We start from the raw sequence: 21452 nt of genomic DNA on the forward strand, positions 1-21452 counted from the left end.
CATATGGGTTTTGTGTGATGTTGCCTATGTTCGGATAGAAGGGTTGGTATGGGGGGTACGGGTAATATGGGTTAAAGTTGTGGGCTTGTTGGCCATCGTGAACGACTGCTTGCACATCCCCTTCTTTCTTCTTGGGCGTACTTCCTTTCTTCGAGCTGGCAACTTCATGCCCTTCAATTTTTCCACTTTTGATAGCTCCTTCTATTATTTCTCCCGATAAGACCAAATCTGCAAAGTTTTTCGTGGCATTACTGATCAAGCGCTCATAGATTGGAGCTCGGAGTGTATTTATGAACAAAACAGTCATCTCCTTATCAGTGAGAGGTGGCTGAACTTGCGCTGCTGTATCTCTCCACCTTTGGGCATATTCCTTGAAATTCTTGCTTTGCTTCTTTTCCATAGTCTGCAATGACAATCGATCAGGGGCTAATTCAGCCACATGCTTGTATTGAGCTATGAAGACCCTTGCTAAGTCTTTCCAAGTCTTAATACGATTTCGATCTAGCTGTATGTACCACCGAGCAGCTGACCCAATCAAGCTGTCTTGGAAAAAATGGATCAGTAACTTATCGTCGTGAGACTGTGCAGCCATCTTCCGACAATACATGGTAATATGTGCCATGGGACACTTTGTTCCGTCATATTTTTCAAATTCTGGAACCTTGAACTTGGCAGGGATCAATACATCCGGCACTAAGCATAGCTCGGTTGCGTCCATGGTACCAAACCTATCAACTCCTTCGATAGCACGAAGACGTTCTTCCAACAGATCGTACTTCTTCTGATCTTTTTCATTTTCTCCCGTTTGTGACGAGTCATTTCTCAGTTTCTCTTGCTCTTTTGGATCGTCTAAATCTGGAACGTGTATTGGTTCAGCAGGGTTTATCCCAGGATATGGCCCAAATCGCCCATGAGTCAGTTGATGGCCCATCGGAGGTGGTGCATTGTAATAAACAGATGGCATCACTTGAGGGTGGACCCTTTGAGAGGTTTGGGCATGTGGTGGAGTGAACCCTAGGGGATAGGGTGGATCATCCCTTTGATTTCCACTGTCTTGAGCTGGTGGGTTTTCTGACGGAGCTGACTCTTCTGCAACCTTTTTTCCTTTACTTAAGCTTGTTATCGACTCCATCATCTTTGCTAACTGTTCTCTCATTTCTTCTTGAGCTCTCTCCATTCTATCCATTCGCTCACTTTGTTCTTCTTCCATGATCCTTGCTCGTCGACGCGTATTATGAACACGTTGGTCACTTGGCTTAGGTGGTCGAGCTATTTTTGGAACCTTATTGTAATCATAAACGTGAATTAGATGCATGTATGAATGAAAAAATGAACCCCTTATCTTTATTTACAGGTGAAAATACTTATTGTCATGAAATGAGGATTTATGCACATATGAATAATCATGTACTAAAAGTATCTGTCACATAACATCCCTCAACAAAGTAATTCAGTGCATAAGCTATTGTTTCTTGTTGCAATTCAGGAGTCATCTTTTGCATCTACTTCGTCAATGGTTGTCAAATGACATACTTTTCCTATATGCAAAATTATGATGCAAACATGCATATGCAAAAAAATTCAAGTTAGCACTATAAACAAAAATTCCAAAAGATGAATGAAAGTAATTAGTAACCTGATACCTTTATTATTTGGGGAGAAGAATTTAGAACAAGGGGATTATGAAAATTCCTTCATGTGTACCTAGTCAAAAGGTATATTCTCACCGGTGAAGCTCTACCTAAGCAAAGGCGACTCTCGGTATTCTACATGCTGAGTTTGGGTTGAAAATGGAGCTAAAGGTTCCCAAATCGCTCCTCACTGTCGTCCACACGGACTAGTAAGGCACCCCGATCCTCACCCATTACAGGCTTCAAACGGACTAGGTTCGATCTGAGTGGGAGTCTTCACTAGCCCGTGCGGAGGTTATCACCTCACGAGAGCGTAGCTACTTAACTCCCCCCTAATTAAGGACAAAGCCCTGGTGGAAGGCTTATGCATGAATGCAAGATGTGTAGTGTGTGAGAAGGAATATACTGATCTCGGACCAACAATTTCACGCTCCCCTTATCCTAAATTTCCCGCAATTATTAAAAATAGTGAAGTAATAATAGCAAAATAAATGAATGCATTAAACAAAAATATGCAAAATTGATGCTAGGGAAAACAGCAAATTATTTAAGGCTTAAGATAACTTATGATTAATTAATGGCTTGACTCTCGATGTCCCAGTGGAGTCGCCATCTGTCGTAACGTGCGGGTCCGGGAACCCGTCCGCCAGACGCGGGCAAAAATTAAATATGTGTGGGAGTCGCCACCAATCTTTTTTATCTAGGTGTGATTGGTCACCTATTAACCCGATTCTTAATCGACGAAGTCCTAAATTAATTTTAGGTCCGTCGAAAGAACGAGAACTGGTCCACGTTTTTTAGAGATGGGTTCGGGAGTGCGATTACGCACGGAGAAGGGTTAGCACCTCCGTGACGCCCGTTCTACGAACGGTACCATTTAATCTTAAGTTATCTTAATATAGTCTTTTCTTAGTTTAATCCCTATTTTATTAATTAAATTTTTATTGAATTGCCAGACTGAGTTTTTCACTTGATTTTACGTATGCATATGATGCAAGCGTAGAATGATGTCGTGACTTGTTTATTTTAAATGATGGAGTCGGTAATCTTTTATTGGAAAATTATTCGAAGACCATCCCAACGCTTTGGTGAAGTCTCGAAATTCTCCTCACCTAGAGATATCCCCGAAAGAACTCGTCTCTACAAGCTCCTCAGGGAAATCCCATCATCGGGATTCCCGTGCCATTTGCAAAATAAGAGTGGCATGCAATGACAGTATAAAGTGATGGTATCTACATGCGCGCGTTTATTGATTGTTTTAAAAAAAATTGATTATTTATTATTTATTATTTATTATTTATATATATACTTTATTTTTTTGGTTTTCTATTCAAATCCATATTTGTTGTTGGTCAATTTTTTTACTTGATTACAAAGCTTATCTAATAAATAATTAATTAATTTTTAAACGATTGGATTAACTTTATTTAGTAATATTTATTTAAATTAATTCGAATGTAACAAAATTTTCCTACATATATTATTTTTTAACAATGACTATTTGACTTAACGGGTATTGGAGTTTAGAGTTCGGACTTATCCCGACGCTTCGGTGAAAATCCGTCTCGAACTTTGCACCCATAAAAATTCACTTAAAAAAAAAAGCAACTCTTTGCCTTTCTTAAGTGAAATTTTTTCAATAATCATTTCATTTTTTCATTCATTTTTTATATATATATATATATATTTTTATATTCGTATCATGTATTTTTGTATGTATATTATATTTACAACTATCTAAATATATTTATAATATAACTATTTCTTTCTCTTTTTTTATTTTATTCTTCGCATTTACTTACTCTTGTTATTATTATTATTTAATTATTTATTTGATTTCTTAAATATATTTTTTCTTATTTATTATTTTATAAATACATTTATAATTTTTGTAAAAACTATATTGAATGTTAATAAAATTAATACTAATAATATAATAACTCAAATAACAAAAAATGCAAAACTTACCTAATTTTGAGTCCGACGAAACTCAGGTGAATTCAAGAGCCCACAACTTTTTTCTTATCTTGTTTCTTGGTCAACTTGCTTTGTCTTCTTTTTTATTTTCCTTTTCTTTCTTTTTTTCCTTTCTTTCCTTTCTTTCTCTTTTTTCTTTTTGTCTTTCTTTTCTTCTCCCTCCCCGCGGGTCCCCCTTCTCTTTTTTCTTTTTCTTCTTCCTTCCTTTCTTTCTCCTTCTCCTTCTTTTCCCCGTTGGCTTCTTCTTTCTTTCTTTCTCCTTCTCTTTCTCTCTTTTCTCCCCGCGGGTCCCCCTTCTCTTTTTTCTTCTTCTTCTTTCTTCCTTTTTTTCTCTTTCTCCTTATTCTCCCGGTTGGCTTCTTTTTTCTTTCTTTCTCCTTTGCCGACCTCTCACCTCTCTCTCTCTTCTTCTTCTTTTTTTTTCTTTTTCTTGCTTTTTTTTTTGTTTTTTTGTTCCCCCTCTCGATTTTTTTGCAGGTGCCCCTTTAAAGAGCCGGGTTGTCCAAAAATTTGGACAACCCGGCGAGGGGGTTCTGGCATCAAGGAGTTGGTGGCCAGAACCCCATCACGGGTAGTGGGTGGGGGACGGGATGGCTGGGCGTACGCCCAACCATCACTCTTTTGTTTATATATATATATATATATATATATATATATATATATATATATTTCTTTATTTATTTTATATATTTTATTTTATAATTTAAATTTTTTGTTTTAGGTGTCTACAGGCTTCAATCCCCTTCTCCCAATTAACAAAAAAAAAACTATTACGTAAAATAAAAACAATATAAAAATATAATATAAACTCTAAATTAAAGTAAAAAGCCTACACATATTAGAATGATAATACCTAATTATTGAATACTTATTGCAAGTCGTAAATGAGGTGTATTTTTTGAAGGAAAATTAAAATTAAAGGAAAAAAGAACACATGGGGGAAGAAGAATCTAAAAGCAAATATTCTAAATTAAAAAAATTGATTTTATATATAGGAAATAAAATAGCTTATGAAAATCGTTAAATACATCTTACTATTAGGTGATTGGGAATAAAACAAATAGGTGAGAAAAAGATAACCGTTGGACATCATTAAATACATATTACCATTAATTGATTGGAAATATGAGAAATAGTTGAGAGTTAATAGCATTGCTAGAATTGAGAAGTGATAAAAAATTAAACTTTATTAAGCATATAATTAGAGAAGTAAGAGAATATGTCATTTTATTAATTATTATTTTTAATAAAAATTGAGATAATTAGTTCATAATTAATAGGGATGTGGAAGTGAGAGAAAATAAATCTTTATTAGATATAGAGAATAGGTAAATGTTTTATTAATTATCTTAATTTTTATATATTTTTAAGAATTTATATTTGATGCATTGATAGTGCATAGTTTCTATACACTGTCAGGTTACTAAAATGTGACACCTCATTAATGAAGTAAAATTAAAACTTATGAGACATTTGAAACGAAATATTAAAAGTTTTTTAAAAATATATATAGATAAAACAAAATATTAATAATTTTTATTTAAAATACTTACATAATAATTTTTTCTCTCTCCAACTCTCCCAACTTTTTCTTGTTCTCCTTTTCTTTATCTCTCTCTAGCGCCATTATTTTTTTTCTTCTTTCATTAAGAACAAGTTTGTTAAATTGTACTACTTCAAGAACTAAAGATTTCAAGGGAATTTTTACTTGTTGGGTTTAGTAATATATTTTTTAAATTATTTTTATATTGGATTTAGGGTTATAATGTAATAAAAAAATTGATTCTTATTTTATTAGAGATTATATTTGATACGTTAACAAAATTTTAACAAGTTTACTGATTTGTCACTTTCCGCAACTAAAGTTTAGCGTTAAATATTGTTCAAAGGATTTTTTGGCAATTGAATTGACAGCCAAGTTTGGTGCCGGCCTAAGCATTCTATGATTTGATTTTGGTTGTTGCCTTTTAGTTTAATCGATCAATATATATGTCTTGCTACCTTGTGATTTCTGTGTAGAAAAATTAGAAACCATTCAATGAAATCTTCCCAACCTTTTCACTATGGAGAGTGCTGTCATTACATAAGCAGCGAAAACATTGACAATCAAAGTCCAAATGGAAGCCAGAATCCCATACTCACCTAACCCACGTCCATTAAGTCGAGCTAAGACTGTTCTAAACCTTTTCACTATTGAAGTTAGCACAATAATTTTGTCAAATTTGCTCTTAATGGAAGAAGAAGAAAAGAGGAAAAATAATAGAGTTGGAGAGAGATGAAAGGAGAGGAGAACAAGAAAACCTTAGAGGGAGTTGGAGAGGGAAAAAATTTATTATTTATGTATTTTTTAAAAAAATTACTGATATTTAGTTTTATTTTATATGTATTTTTAGAAAAACTTTTTAAAATTTAATTTTAAGCTTTTATAAGATTTTAATTTTATTTCATTAATGAGATGACATATTTTAATAAGCTGGTAGTGTATAGAAGCTACACACTGTCAATGCATCAAATATAAATTATATTTTTTAATATAATTAATTATATTATTATTATATAAATATAAAATCTCTAAATTTGAAACTTATAAAACTCTTGTTTGAGTGACTTTACCAAGCGTCGACTCGGTCCACATATACTCTTAAGTATGCAAATCACTTTCTCACTGTAAAAATTTTTAAAGAGTATCGGTACAAAAAAACTATCCTTCATAGGTAGTATTGCAGTGGAAACACGACCAAGTAGTATTGCAGTAGTAACACGGCAAATTTTGACACTAAAAAATAAAAATTAATTAAAAATAGGAAACTTTATCAAATAAATGTTAAGATTTTTTTTGTTCCTCCATTTATTGTTTTCCTTCTCTGGCTTTCTTTCTCATTTCACAGCTGCTTTTTCCATCTACGATTCATCTGAATTCTATTTGCTTCAAGATATGTAGTCAGTCAGTCGCAATAAATATCATTTCACACAAATTGTGTTCTCTTCTGTTTCTTTCTTTCCTTTTCCTTTCCCTTGTTCACCACCTCAAAAATTCATGGCTGAAACCTTTGCCTTTAACATTGTAGAAAATGTAGTTCAGAAACTAGCCACCGTTGCTCATCAAGAAATTTCTCTAGCTTGGGGTGTCCAATCCGACTTTCAAAGGCTTAATGACATATTGACCACTGTCAAAGATGTGCTCTTAGATGCTGAAGAAAACCAAGCTCATACTAATCAGCTGCGGAATTGGTTGCAAAAGCTGACGGATGCCTGTTATGATGCAGTAGATGTGTTGGATGAATTTGAAATCGAATCGTTGCGGAGGCAAGTTCTGAAACAGAGGAACATCGGAAAGAAGGTACGTTATTTCTTTTCAAGCTCAAACCCACTTGCTTTTCGATTTAGGATGGCCCAAAAGATTAAAAAGGTTACCCTGAGATTTGGTGAGATTGCTGCTTTGAAAGCTAATTTTCATCTCGCTGAAAGACATTATGACACTAGGCATGTTGTTATGGGCCCGGACAGGGAGACCCACTCATTTGTGCAAGCAGCGGATATCATCGGTAGAGATGAGGACAAAGAAAAAATCATAAAATCTTTGATGCAAGACCCACCTGATGGGGAAAACATATCTGTCCTTCCTATAGTTGGAATTGGAGGCCTCGGAAAGACTGCCCTTGCAAAATTGGTGCTCAATGATGAAATCATAGATGGGGAATTTCAGTTGAAAATATGGGTGTGTGTTTCAGATGATTTTCATTTGAAACGATTAATTATAAAAATTATTAAAGCGGTAAAAAAGGTCAACGAAGATTGGAGTAACATGGATTTAGATCAATTACAAAAGGTCTTACGAGACTGTTTAGATGGGAAAAAATATTTACTCATTCTAGATGATTTGTGGAACGAAGATGATATTAAATGGAATGAATTGAAACAGTTGCTTGTGGAAGGAGGTAGGGGAAGCAAAATTGTAGTCACCACTCGTAGTAGCCGAGTTGCAGAGATCACGGGCACAATCCCAACACACAATTTAGAAGGCCTTCCCAAAGAGGAAGCTTTGTCTTTGTTTCTCCAATTTGCATTCAAGAAAAGGGAAATGAATCAATACTCAAACCTAGTAAAAATTGGGGAAGAGATAGTTAAAAGTTGCAATGGAATTCCTTTGGTTTTGAAGACACTTGGGAGCTTACTTCTCTGCAAAACTTCAGAATATGATTGGAAACTTGTGAGAGATAGTGAGATGTGGAAATTAATGCAAAAGGAAAACAACATTTTTCCTATTTTGAAATTGAGTTATGATCAATTGCCTCCATATTTAAAGCAATGTTTTGCTTACCTTTCAGTCTTTCCAAAGGATTATGAATTTAATTACATGGAGTTGATCCATTTTTGGATGGCTCATGATTTGCTTCAATCTTCCAATGAAAGTGATGACCCAATAGATATTGGTCGTCGCTATTTGAATGATCTATCATCAAGGTCTTTTTTTCAAGATTTTGATAAGAGTTTGTCTAGACAATATTTTTTTAAAATGCATGATCTTCTACATGATCTTGCAGTATTAGTGGCAAAGAATGGGTGCTCCACGATAAACTCTTTCAAACAAATTATTACCCCAGGAATTCGACATTTATGCCTTGAAAACTCTGATTTTCTTGAGAAAAACTCCTGTGACTTCTTTGATATTGATAAATTATGTCATCTGCGCACATTTCGTTTTGAAAATATGAAAGCAGATGCCAACAGTGAATCATTTATCGAAAAATGTCTTTCAAGGTTTCAAAAGTTGCGAGTACTTACTCTACAAGGGTCTAGTCTTGAGGTAGTGCCCAAAAGGATTAGTGGTTTGAAGCATTTAAGATATCTCGATTTAAGCGGCAACACCAATATCAAGAAACTTCCAAATTTCATGTGTAAGTTACCGTGCTTGCAAACTCTGCTTCTCATTCAAGCAGGAATGGAAGAGTTGCCCAGCAATATGAGATACATGATTAGTCTCAGAATGTTATCAATAAGTACAAAGCAGAAAGTTCTATCCAAGAGTGGACTTGAGTACTTGAAATCTCTTCGGTATTTGTTAATCGCTTATTGCGAAAATTTAGAATATTTGTTTGATGGGATTCGAAATCTGACATCCCTTCATTCACTGATCATAGTTGATTGCAAGAACTTGATCGCGCTGCCACAAGGTATTAAAGCTTTAACCGCGTTAAAAATTCTGGTGATTTCGAATTGCGAAAAGCTCCATCTAAATATGATATTGGCATCCAAAGCGAGAGGAAACGAAGATGACAGTCAAGATCACCACATTGGCAGTGGGTTACGCCTTCAAACATTAATCATTGGACGGTTACCAAGGCTGGAGGCACTACCCAATTGGCTTCTTGGAGAATCTGCCAACACTTTGCAGATCCTGGTAATCGAAGAATGCAAGAATCTCACAACATTGGCGGAGTGGCAGAATCTCACATCACTTGAAAGGTTTAGTATTGGGGAATGCCCAAAACTGTCATCTCTACCAGAGAGTATGCCTTGCCTCAGAGAATTGAGTATTATGCATTGTCCCATTTTGAACGAAAGATGCAGACCAGAAACAGGAGAGGATTGGGCCAAGATTGCTCACGTCTCGAACATACGGATTGATGGCTCCGCCGGAGGGTATGCCGTGCCTCAAAGAAATGACTATTATGCATTGTCCCAATTTAAACGAAAGATGGAAGCCAGAAACAGAAGAGGATTGGGCCAAGATTGTGCAGCGTAGCGACTCGCTAAGAAGTAATTTTTCCCACTTTTTTTCTTGAATTTTCTTTCTTTCTTTCTTCCATTTATACATATTAGATTGTGTTTTATTTGTTTTATAAATTGTCAGTGAAATGATACAAGTGATTTTAGTGGTTAGTCTGGAAATCAATGTTTTTAAGACTCAATTAACAAGTAATATGATCAACTAAGTAGTAGCAATATGTTACTTCATGCTTACAATACTGTTATTTCAAAAGAAATTACAAAACAAAATAAAGATATTTAAGTTATGAAAGATACGTGGTACATAGTTGTTTATCTTCATTTTTCATTTTTTTTTTTTCGTTGTTGTTTTTGGACTTTTATTATTCATATATTTTAATTTTATATAAATAAAATAATAAACAATGTAGGAACAGATACTAGTTCAAATATACTCCAAAAGGAAACTTATTTTTACAAATAATAAAAGATATTAGTATTAAGTTTATGTGCACATTTATTATCATGTTTCAATTGGGTTTCGTCCCTTTTAAGAGGTACCATGGTATTGTTTTTAATTATATATTTCTTCATTCTTATTTAAACATATTAATGATTTTTTTACTAGTTTTTTTCTAAAAAGAAAATCAGTAAAGAGAATAGTAGAACCATTAAAACTTAAAAACTAACGTAGCAAATGAAAGAGTGACTGAGTAAAGAATCTTTTTTATTTAAATAAAGATGACTTTTCCGAAATAGCAACTACATTTTTTCACATCCTAATGTACCATAACATGTTGGTGTCCATTTTAGCATTCTTTAGAGATTTTGCTCATCCATTGTTAATTTGTTATTGAGTGGCAGGGCGCATGTATCTCCGTTTATTGGTACGTAATTGGACTGGACTTCTCATGGTGGCTGCACCATTCTTCACGTAACCACTAAATATGATTCCAGAAGTGTTCCTGGCTTGCCTTAAGTCCTGATTGTTGGGTTGTATTCTAGCTAGTTGTGTTATGGACCTATCTGAAATTTGATGCTTGTTTGTGGGCTGTAATTTCCTTGTTTCGCTCAATGTTGGTTTGATGTCTTGGGTTTGAATTCAAGATTCGGCTTCGTCTTATATCTTTTGGATTCAACATTATTGTTTGTTGTTTCATGGACAAAACTTAATTTTACGTTTAGGTGTATAAAATAATCTTTCTTTACTTATTGTTAAAAATAATTTTACAGAGATTTGCATTCTGGTTGAACTCTCAGGAGTCAGCAGCTCATGGAGCTTAACTTAGATATTGTAAACCCTTCTTTCAAATCAGTATTGTATCTCTATATTGGATATACTGATCATAGGCATCATATAAAATATTAAAGAGGGAAATGCATCCGTTTTCGCAAAGGTAATTCAGCAGACCAAGAATTTTGTTTTGGACAGAGCAATACATAAGAGAAATTAATGTGAGAAGAGTGTCTTGCAAACTTAGAGACAAAAATGTGGTAGCTCAAAGTCATTAATAAATAGCTTTAAATTGTTCCACCTCTTTAAAGTCTTTATTCCATTTAGTAGAAAAAAATCTCTTTGAATTCACAATTCATGATTAAGTCCTATATATGTAAATGAAGAGTTTAATTGCATTGAAGAGTGCAAGACAATAAAAAAGTAATTGAGTAAGGTCAAGCTTGTAATTAGTAATAAGTAAAAACATAAAATAAGGTTTTAACAATAAAAAAGTGAACAATAAAGTGGCATTAAGCCCAATCCAAAAGAAAAGAAGAGCAGTCCAAATATTGAACTCAAAACCAACAAAGAACAAAACAAGGAATGTACATCCCAAACAAGTGGCAAGCAAGGAACGACCATGGACTCATTTTCAGGGAATTCAAGAAAGAGTAGTTCGGTCTAGCCACTAAGAGAAGCCCAATCCAACATCATTAGCTGGAGACATGCCCTGCCATTCAATAACACCAAATTAGGAAAATTGACCAACAACTTTTAGTAAGATATTAAGATGTAACACAATAAGTTTTTTTTCTTTTAAAAGTGTATTCCATGTTTGTATCTATACACCATTTGTTGCTTTATTTCTATGAAACTAAAATATATATAATAAATGTCACAAAACAACAAAAAGAAAAAAAGAAAATGAGGCATAGCAAATTAACATTGTTTCTTTGAGAGATGGCAAATTAACATTTTATTCAAGAAAAAAATGAAAATAAAAATAAACAAATGCCACTTATCTTTCAAAGTTTAAATATTTTGATTTTGATTGGTAATTCGTTTTGAAATAGTAACATACTGCTACTACTTAGTTGATCATATTAGTGTTAACTGAATCTTAAATATTGCTTGGCTAAAAAAATGAAAATCTTAAACACAAATTTCTGGACTACCGACTAAAATCAATTGCACCATTTCTCTGACAAGCTTTATAAAACAATTAAAAAAAGAATCATGTTTTATTATTTGATATATAAAGGGAGGAAAGAAAGAAAATTGAAAATTAAAAAAAAAAAAAGAGAAAAGAAAAGACGGGAAAAATAATTGTTACCTGGCTGATCGTCAGGCTGTTCACTTGTTTGATGTGATTTCATTGCCATCAATACGTATACGAGATGCATGAGAAATCTTGGCCCAATCCTCTCCATTTTCCGGATTGTATCTTTCGATCAAAATCGGACATCTTTCAATCACCAATTGTTTGAGGCATTGCATCCGCTCTGGCAGTGATGACAAATTTGGGCAATCCGTAATCCCCAACCCTTCAAGTGATGTGAGATTCTGTCTCTCCGGAAATTTTGTGAGATTTTCACATTCACCAAGTGCCAGGACCCGCAAAGTGTTGGCAGATTCCACAAGAAGCCATTCGGGTAGTACCTCCAACTTTGGTACCCCTCCAATAACTAATTCTTGAAGGCGTAACCGACTGGCAATATGGTAATCTTGACTATCATCTTCTTTTCCTCTCCCTTCGGATCCCAACGTCATATTAAGATGTAGCTTTTCACATTCCCAAATTACCAGAACTTTTAACGCGATTAAGGCTTCAAAACCCTGTGGCATTGAGATCAAGTTCTTGCAACCACTGATTATCAATGCATGAAGAGATTTGAGGTTTTGAATCCCATCAAACAAATATTCTAAATTTTTACAATTACCAATCATCAAATGCCGAAGAGATTTCAAGTTTTCAAATCCATTTTTAGATAGAGACCTCTGTTTTGTACTTATTACTAACATTCTGAGATTGATCATGTACCTCATATTTTTGGGCAACTCTTCAATTCCTTCACAATAGAGAAGCAGAGTTTGCAAACACGGTAACTTGCATACAAAATTTGGAAGTTTCTTGATTTTGGAGTTGTCGTTTAGGTCGAGATACCTTAAATGCTTCAATCTGCCAACCCTTTTGGGTAGTACCTCAAAACTAGATCCTTGCAGATCTAGTACTCGTAAATTCTGGAACCTTGAAAGACATTTCTTGATAAATGATTCACTGTTAGAACCTTCTTTCATATTTTCAAGACGAAATGTGCGTAAATGACCTAACGTATCAACATCAAGGAAGCCAGAAGACTGCTCCTCAAAAAAATCAAGGCTGTCAAGGCACAAATGTCGAATTCCTGGAGCAATAATTTGCTTGAAACAGTTTACCGTAGAGCACTCATTCTTTGCCACTGATAATGCAAGATCATGTAGAAGATCATGCATTTTAAAAGACTGGAAAGACAAACTTTGAGCAAAATCTTGGAAAAAAGATCTTGATGATAGATCATTCAAATAACGCTCACCAATATCTTCAGCGTCTTCATTTTCGTTAGAGGAATGAAGCAAATCATGAGCCATCCAAAAATGGATCAACGCCATCTGATCAAATTCATAATCCTTTGGAAAGACTGAAAGATAAGCAAAACATGGCTTTAAATATGGAGGCAATTGATCATAACTCAATTTCAAAACAGGAAATATGCTTTTTTCCTCTTGCACTAATTTCCACATCTCACTATCTCTCACAAATTCCCAATCATCTTCTGAAGTTTTGGAGAGAAGTAGGCTCCCAAGTGTCTTCAAAACCAAAGGCACTCCACTGCATTTTTTAACTATTTCTTCCCCAATTTTTACTAGGTTTTGGTGTTGATTGATTTCCCCTTTCTTGGACGCAAATTGGAGAAACAAACACAAAGATTCCTTTTCAGGAAGGCCTTGCAAATTGTGTGTTGAGATTGTGCTCATGATCTCTGCAACTTGGCTACTACGAGTGGTGACAACAATTTGGCTTCCCTTAGCTCCTTGCACCAACAACTGTTTCAATTCATCCCATTTGATATGATCCTCGTTCCATAAATCATCCAAAATAAGTAAATACTTTTTTTCATCTAAACAATCTCGAAAGACCTTTTGTAATTGGTCTAAACCCATATTACTCCCATTTCCATCGAACCCCTTTGCAGCTTTAATGATTTTTATCATTAATCGTTTTAAATCAAAATCATCTGAAACACATACCCACATTTTTAACTCAAAATGCCTATCTACGCATTCATCATTGTATACCAATTTTGCAAGGGCAGTCTTTCCGAGGCCTCCAATTCCAACTATGGGAAGGACAGATATGCCTTCCCCATCAGTAGGATCTTGCATCAAAGTTTTAATGATTTTTTCTTTATCTTCATCTCTACCAATGATATCTGCTGCTTGGACAAAGGAGTGGGTCTCCCTGTCCAAGCCCGTAACAAGATACCTAGTGTCATAATGTCTTCCAGCAAGATGAAAATTAGCTTTCAAAGCAGCAATCTCACCAAACCTCTCAGTAACTTTTTTAATCTTATGGGCCATCCTAAATCGAAAAGCAACTGGGTTTGAGCTCGAAAAGAAACTGTGTACCTTCTTTCCGATGCTCCTCTGTTTCAAAACTTGCTTCCGCAATGCTTCGATCTGAAATTCATCTAGTACATCTTCTGCACCGTAACAAGCATCTTTCAGCTTTTGCAACCAATTCCGCAGCTGATTATTCTGAGCTACGTTTTCTTCAGTATCTAAGAGCACATCTTTGACAGTGGTCAATATGTCATTAAGCCTTTGAAAGTCAGTTTGGACACCCCAAGCTAGGGAAATTTCTTGATAAGCAACAGTGGCTAGTTTCTCAATTAGTTTTTCTACGATGTTAAAGGCAAAGGTTTCAGCCATGAATTTTTGAGGTGGTGAAGAAGGTGGAGGGAAAGGAAAAAGAGAAGCAGATGGAGAAGATAATTTGTGTGACATGGTATATGTTGCTACTGACTGAGAATACGGTGTAAAATGGAGAAGATAATACAGTGTTTGCTTCTAATTCCTAGTCCAAGGTATTTAACTTGAAACCTCATTCTACCACCCGCCATTATTTACCAATATCTGTACTACACATAAAAATGATCTGCAGCGGGTTATTGGCTGCCACCCCTTGAGGACAATAAAAGTCATATTAATAATAGACACGTAATTTAGCTGATCATAATGTTATTAGTTATTTGAATGCTAAACATTATATACTGATATCTAGATTAACAAGGCCAGCATATAATTACAATTTCTTAACTAAAAACAGTATCAATTCTCTAACACTCGTTACAAAAAATTGAAAATAAATCATGAAAAATGGAGACGATTGGGAAAAAAACCAAGAGAAATGAGTTTACCTAATTATCGGGCTGATCATTTGCTATATTAAATTGCAGGTCAGTGTAATTGACTTCAGCACTTGGTCTCACATTAATTTGTATAAAAATTCCCAAACCATTTGCAATCAAGTTTTATCTCTTAAGATTGGCCTTGATAGAAAACTGCATTTAGATAGCTCTTGATCAGGCGTTCAGGTGTAGGTTTGTTGATACTTAACCGAATGGCATATATATTCTCTTAATTACATGCTTGCTTTCATAGCTTCCAAATAACATTTTGACACTAGAAAATATCAACAAATCTGTATATTGTCTAAACTAATGATGGTTTTATCAATTGGTTTCAACTATTAAATTGATCACAGTTGCATCAGGAGTTGGTGCGAAGAAAGGGACTTATTCTGTTGGTCTTGATTGTTGGATTGTAATTTCTTTGTTTTGTTTATTATTGCCTGTATAGAGACGAGAGAGCAGTTGGGAATGGTGCTTTCATGTGCAAAGGTCAAGTTTAATTAAATAATAGTACAACTTGCCACATTATTAGAATATATAAACAATTTCTATGACTATAAAATAATGAATGATGTTCTGTTACCAGCTGTGTTTAGATTTGAAATAATTGTTTTATATGATAAGTAGTGCTAGTGGAATTTAATTTAATTTAATTTAATTAATGAGTAAATTTCATCGGAAGAGCATCATTATAGTCTGGACTTTGGACAATATACATATTTGTTGATATTTTCTAGCATCAAAATGCTGTTTGAATCCTACCAAGTACCAACGCAAGGCTGCAGCCTTTTCCTGTAGAAACCAGCAACCTCAAAGCAAATCAAATCGTAAATAGCTTGTTTTAGTTCACATCAGTAACAGTATATAGTTGAAGATGTAATATTGTCAACTTAATGTTTACATTAATTCAGCTCTGATATAATATTGTCAACTTAAATGTTCCTATAGTTTTATATATAGTTTTCATTATTAATTTATATTATTATAGATAATTTGGTCAACAGGGTATATATGTATCACTTAAATCGTAATACCAAATTAAACAATTGATATTCCATATTAATATAGATTTCTATTCTTTCAATTTTACAATCAAAGATCAGTTTGTTATAATTACTGCTGCTACAATACAAGAATATACTCTGATCCCCTCCTTGCCTTGACAGAGTAATTTGATGTATTATTTTTCCATTTAAGTCAACGTCTAATTCCTTGCATCCCGCTCTGGCAGACGAACGCAGTGCCTCAAAGAATTGACTGTTAAAGATCTGCCTCTTTTAAATCGGTTAGGATTGGCTCAAGATTGGTCATGATTGTCTCGTATATATCAAGAATGGAAGAAGCAACTAACTGTGGTGCTTGCTTTCATGGCGTTCAAATAACATTTTGACACTAGAAAATATCAACAAAGCAGTATATTGTCTCAACTAATGATGGTTTTATTGATTAATATAAACTATTATTTATCGTTTAAAACAATTAATTAATCCTTGTGGATTGGAACCCATTAAATTGATCATCGTTTAATTAAATTACTTATTATTAAAATTAAAAAAAATTAATAAAGTAATTACCCAATTAATATATATCAACCATGTCTGATTAATTTATAAAGTTTTCGCTTAACTATTCGTTTATTCAGAAATTCCACCTATCATTTCTTTAGCCTGTTGTCATTGCTAAAGAGGCAAAAGTATAATTAATATAAAGTATTAACTTTTTAAAATTTAATTTTAAGCTTTTATAAGATTTTAATTTTATTTTATTAATGAGATGACATATTTTAATAGACTGATAGTACATAGAAGTTATACTATCAGTGCATCAAATATAATTATATTTTTTAATATAATTAATTATATTATTATTATATAAATATAAAATCTCTAAATTTGAAACTTAAAAAGCTCTTGTTTGAGTGACTTTGCCAAGCGTCGACTCGGTCCACATATACTCTTAAGTATGCAAATCACTTTCTCACTTTAAAAATTTTTAAAGAGTATCGGTACAAAAAACTATCCTTCATGGGTAGTATTGCAGTGGAAACACGACCAAGTAGTATTGCAGTAGTAACACGGCAAATTTTGACACTAAAAAATAAAAATTAATTAAAAATAGGAAACTTTATCAAATAAATGTTAAGATTTGTTTTGTTCCTCCATTTATTGTTTTCCTTCTCTGGCTTTCTTTCTCATTTCACAGCTGCTTTTTCCATCTACGATTCATCTGAATTCTAGTTGCTTCAAGATATGTAGTCAGTCAGTGGCAATAAATATCATTTCACACAAATTGTGTTCTCTTCTGTTTCTTTCTTTCCTTTTCCTTCCCCTTGTTCACCACCTCAAAAATTGATGGCTGAAACCTTTGCCTTTAACATTGTAGAAAATGTAGTTCAGAAACTAGCCACTGTTGCTCATCAAGAAATTTCTCTAGCTTGGGGTGTCCAATCCGACTTTCAAAGGCTTAATGACATATTGACCACTGTCAAAGATGTGCTCTTAGATGCTGAAGAAAACCAAGCTCATACTAATCAGCTGCGGAATTGGTTGCAAAAGCTGACGGATGCCTGTTATGATGCAGAAGATGTGTTGGATGAATTTGAAATCGAAGCGTTGCGGAAGCAAGTTCTGAAACAGAGGAACATCGGAAAGAAGGTAAGTCATTTCCTTTCAAGCTCAAACCCACTTGCTTTTCGATTTAGGATGGCCCAAAAGATTAAAAAAGTTACCCTGAGATTTGGTGAGATTGCTGCTTTGAAAGCTAATTTTCATCTCGCTGAAAGACATTATGACACTAGGCATGTTGTTATGGGCCCGGACAGGGAGACCCACTCTTTTGTGCAAGCAGCGGATATCATCGGTAGAGATGAGGACAGAGAAAAAATCATAAAAGCCTTGATGCAAGACCCACCTGATGGGGAAAACATATCTGTCCTTCCTGTAGTTGGAATTGGAGGCCTCGGAAAGACCGCCCTTGCAAAATTGCTGCTCAATGATGAAATCATAGATGGGGAATTTCAGTTGAAAATATGGGTGTGTGTTTCAGATGATTTTCATTTGAAACGATTAATTATGAAAATTATTAAAGCGGCAAAAAAGGTCAACGAAGATTGGAGTAACATGGATTTAGATCAATTACAAAAGGTCTTACGAGACTGTTTAGATGGGAAAAAATATTTACTCATTCTAGATGATTTGTGGAACGAAGATGATCTTAAATGGAATGAATTGAAACAGTTTCTTGTGGGAGGAGGTAGGGGAAGCAAAATTGTAGTCACCACTCGTAGTAGCCGAGTTGCAGAGATCATGGGCACAATCCCAACACACAATTTAGAAGGCCTTCCCAAAAAGGAAGCTTTGTCTTTGTTTCTCCAATTTGCATTCAAGAAAAGGGAAATGAATCAATACTCAAACCTAGTAAAAATTGGGGAAGAGATAGTTAAAAGTTGCAATGGAATTCCTTTGGTTTTGAAGACACTTGGGAGCTTACTTCTTGGCAAAACTTCAGAATATGATTGGAAACTTGTGAGAGATAGTGAAATGTGGAAAGTAATGCAAAAGGAAAACAACGTTTTTCCTGTTTTGAAATTGAGTTATGATCAATTGCCTCCATATTTAAAGTTATGTTTTGCTCATCTTTCAGTCTTTCCAAAGGATTATGAATTTAATTACATGGAGTTGATCCATTTTTGGATGGCTCATGATTTGCTTCAATCCTCCAATGAAAATGATGACCCAATAGATATTGGTCGTCGTTATTTGAATGATCTATCATCAATGTCTTTTTTTCAAGATTTTGATAAAAGTTTGTCTAGACAATATTTTTTTAAAATGCATGATCTTCTACATGATCTTGCAGTATTAGTGGCGAAGAATAGGTGCTCCACGATAAACTCTTTCAAACAAATTATTACCCCAGGAATTCGACATTTATGCCTTGAAAACTCTGATTTTCTTGAGAAAAACTCTTGTGACTTCTTTGATATTGATAAATTATGTCATCTGCACACATTTCGTTTTGAAAATATGAAAGCAGATGTCAACAGTGAATCATTTATCGAAAAATGTCTTTCAAGGTTTCAAAAGTTGCGAGTGCTTACTCTACAAGGGTCTAGTCTTGAGGTAGTGCCCAAAAGGATTAGTGGTTTGAAGCATTTAAGATATCTCGATTTAAGCAGCAACTCCAATATCAAGAAACTTCCCAATTTCATATGTAAGTTACCGTGCTTGCAAACTCTGCTTCTCATTCAAGCAGGAATTGAAGAGTTGCCCAGCAATATGAGATACATGATTAGTCTCAGAATGTTATCAATAAGTACACAGCAGAAAGTTCTATCCAAGAGTGGACTTGAGTACTTGAAATCTCTTCGGTATTTGTTAATCGCTTATTGCGAAAATTTAGAATATTTGTTTGATGGGATTCGAAATCTGACATCCCTTCATACATTGATCATAGTTGATTGCAAGAACTTGATCGCGCTGCCACAAGGCATTAAAGCTTTAACCGCGTTAAAAGTTCTGGTGATTTCGAATTGCGAAAAGCTCCATCGAAATATGATATTGGCATCCAAAGCGAGAGGAAAAGAAGATGACAGTCAAGATCACCACATTGGCAGTGGGTTACGCCTTCAAACATTAATCATTGGATTGTTACCAAGGCTGGAGGCACTACCCAATTGGCTTCTTGGAGAATCTGCCAACACTTTGCAGATCCTGGTAATCGAAGAATGCAAGAATCTCACAACATTGGCGGAGTTGCAGAATCTCACATCACTTGAAAGGTTTAGTATTGGGGAATGCCCAAAACTGTCATCTCTACCAGAGAGTATGCCTTGCCTCAGAGAATTGAGTATTATGCATTGTCCCATTTTGAAAGAAAGATGCAGACCAGAAACAGGAGAGGATTGGGCCAAGATTGCTTACGTCTCGAACATACGGATTGATGGCTCTGCCGGAGGGTATGCCGTGCCTCAAAGAAATGACTATTATGCATTGTCCCATTTTAAACGAAAGATGGAAACCAGAAACAGAAGAGGATTGGGCCAAGATTGTGCAGCGTAACGACTCGCTAAGAAGTAATTTTTTCCACTTTTTATCTTGAATTTTCTTTCTTTCTTTCTTCCATTTATACATATTAAATTGAGTTTTATTTGTTTTATAAATTGTCAGTGAAATGATACAAGTGATTTTAGTGGTTAGTCTGGAAATCAATGTTTTTAAGACTCAATTAACAAGTAATATGATCAACTAAGTAGTAGCAATATGTTACTTCATGCTTACAATACTGTTATTTCAAAAGAAATTGCAAAACAAAATAAAGATATTTAAGTTATGAAAGATACATGGTACATAGTTGTTTATCTTCATTTTTCATTTTTTTTTTCGTTATTGTTTTTGGACTTTTATTATTCATATATTTTAATTTTATAGAAATAAAATAATAAACAATGTAGGAACAGATACTGGTTCAATATACTCCAAAAAGAAACTTATTTTTACAAATAATAAAAGATATTAGTATTAAGTTTATGTGCACATTTATTATCATGTTTCAATTGGGTTTCGTCCCTTTTAAGAGGTACCATGGTATTGTTTTTAATTATATATTTCTTCATTCTTATTTAAACATATTAATGATTTTTTTACTAGTTTTTTTCTAAAAAGAAAATCAGTAAAGAGAATAGTAGAACCATTAAAACTTAAAAACTAACGTAACAAATGAAAGAGTGACTGAGTAAAGAACCTTTTTTATTTAAATAAAGATGAATTTTCCGAAATAGCAACTACATTTTTTCACATCCTAATATACCAAAACATGTTGGTGTCCATTTTAGCATTCTTTAGAGATTTTGCTCATCCATTGTTAATTTGTTATTGAGTGGCAGGGCGCATGTATCTCCATTTATTGGTACGTAATTGGACTGGACTTCTCTTGGTGGCTGCACCATTCTTCACGTAACCACTAAATATGATTCCAGAAGTGTTCCTGGCTTGCCTTATGTCCTGATTGTTGGGTGTATTCTAGCTAGTTGTGTTATGGACCTATCTGAAATTTGATGCTTGTTTGTGGGCTGTAATTTCCTTGTTTCGTTCAATGTTGGTTTGATGTCTTGGGTTTGAATTCAAGATTCGGCTTCGTCTTCTATCTTTTGGATTCAACATTACTGTTTATTGTTTCATTGATAAAACTTAATTTTACGTTTAGTTGCATAAAATAATCTTTCTTTACTTATTGTTAAAAATAATTTTACCGAGATTTGCATTCTGGTTGAACTCTCAGGAGTCAGCCCATGGAGCTTAACTTAGATATTGTAAACCCTTCTTTCAAATCAGTAATGTATCTCTATATTGGATATACTGATCATAGGCATCATATAAAATATTAAAGAGGGAAATATCATGCATCCGTTTTCGCAGAGGTAATTCAGCAGACCAAGAATTTTGTTTTGGACAGAGAAATACATAAGAG

At 34.1% G+C, this 21452-nt stretch overlaps 3 protein-coding genes across 4 annotated transcripts; 2 read left to right on the forward strand and 1 right to left on the reverse strand.

Annotated features, from left to right (window-relative positions):
* Positions 1-6436: 6436 nt before the first annotated feature.
* LOC18599582 (putative disease resistance protein RGA1) lies at positions 6437-10495 on the forward strand. 2 transcript variants are annotated; one of them, XM_088806582.1, is made up of 3 exons: positions 6437-6948; positions 7116-9368; positions 10182-10495. In XM_088806582.1, exon 2 carries the CDS (start codon positions 7192-7194, stop codon positions 9352-9354), a length of 2163 nt encoding a protein of 720 aa, XP_088662708.1. In that variant the 5' UTR covers positions 6437-6948; positions 7116-7191; the 3' UTR covers positions 9355-9368; positions 10182-10495. The 2 variants fall into 2 exon arrangements, with proteins under 2 accessions (XP_088662708.1, XP_088662707.1); XM_088806581.1 differs by lacking the exon at positions 6437-6948 and having other exon boundaries at positions 6967-9368.
* Positions 10496-10978: 483 nt separating this feature from the next.
* On the reverse strand, positions 10979-14517 carry LOC148762901 (putative disease resistance protein RGA1). The gene is made up of 2 exons (XM_088806808.1): positions 11867-14517; positions 10979-11263 (listed from the first exon to the last, which is right to left on the reverse strand). Exon 1 carries the CDS (start codon positions 14500-14502, stop codon positions 11887-11889), a length of 2616 nt encoding a protein of 871 aa, XP_088662934.1. The 5' UTR covers positions 14503-14517; the 3' UTR covers positions 10979-11263; positions 11867-11886.
* A 2546-nt stretch (positions 14518-17063) lies between these two features.
* LOC148762902 (putative disease resistance protein RGA1) lies at positions 17064-21126 on the forward strand. The gene is made up of 2 exons (XM_088806078.1): positions 17064-20058; positions 20869-21126. Exon 1 carries the CDS (start codon positions 17336-17338, stop codon positions 20042-20044), a length of 2709 nt encoding a protein of 902 aa, XP_088662204.1. The 5' UTR covers positions 17064-17335; the 3' UTR covers positions 20045-20058; positions 20869-21126.
* Positions 21127-21452: the final 326 nt, after the last annotated feature.

Source organism: Theobroma cacao, chromosome 5 (assembly GCF_053813885.1).
Source record: "Theobroma cacao isolate CCN51 chromosome 5, ASM5381388v1, whole genome shotgun sequence".
Taxonomy (NCBI): Eukaryota; Viridiplantae; Streptophyta; class Magnoliopsida; order Malvales; family Malvaceae; genus Theobroma; species Theobroma cacao.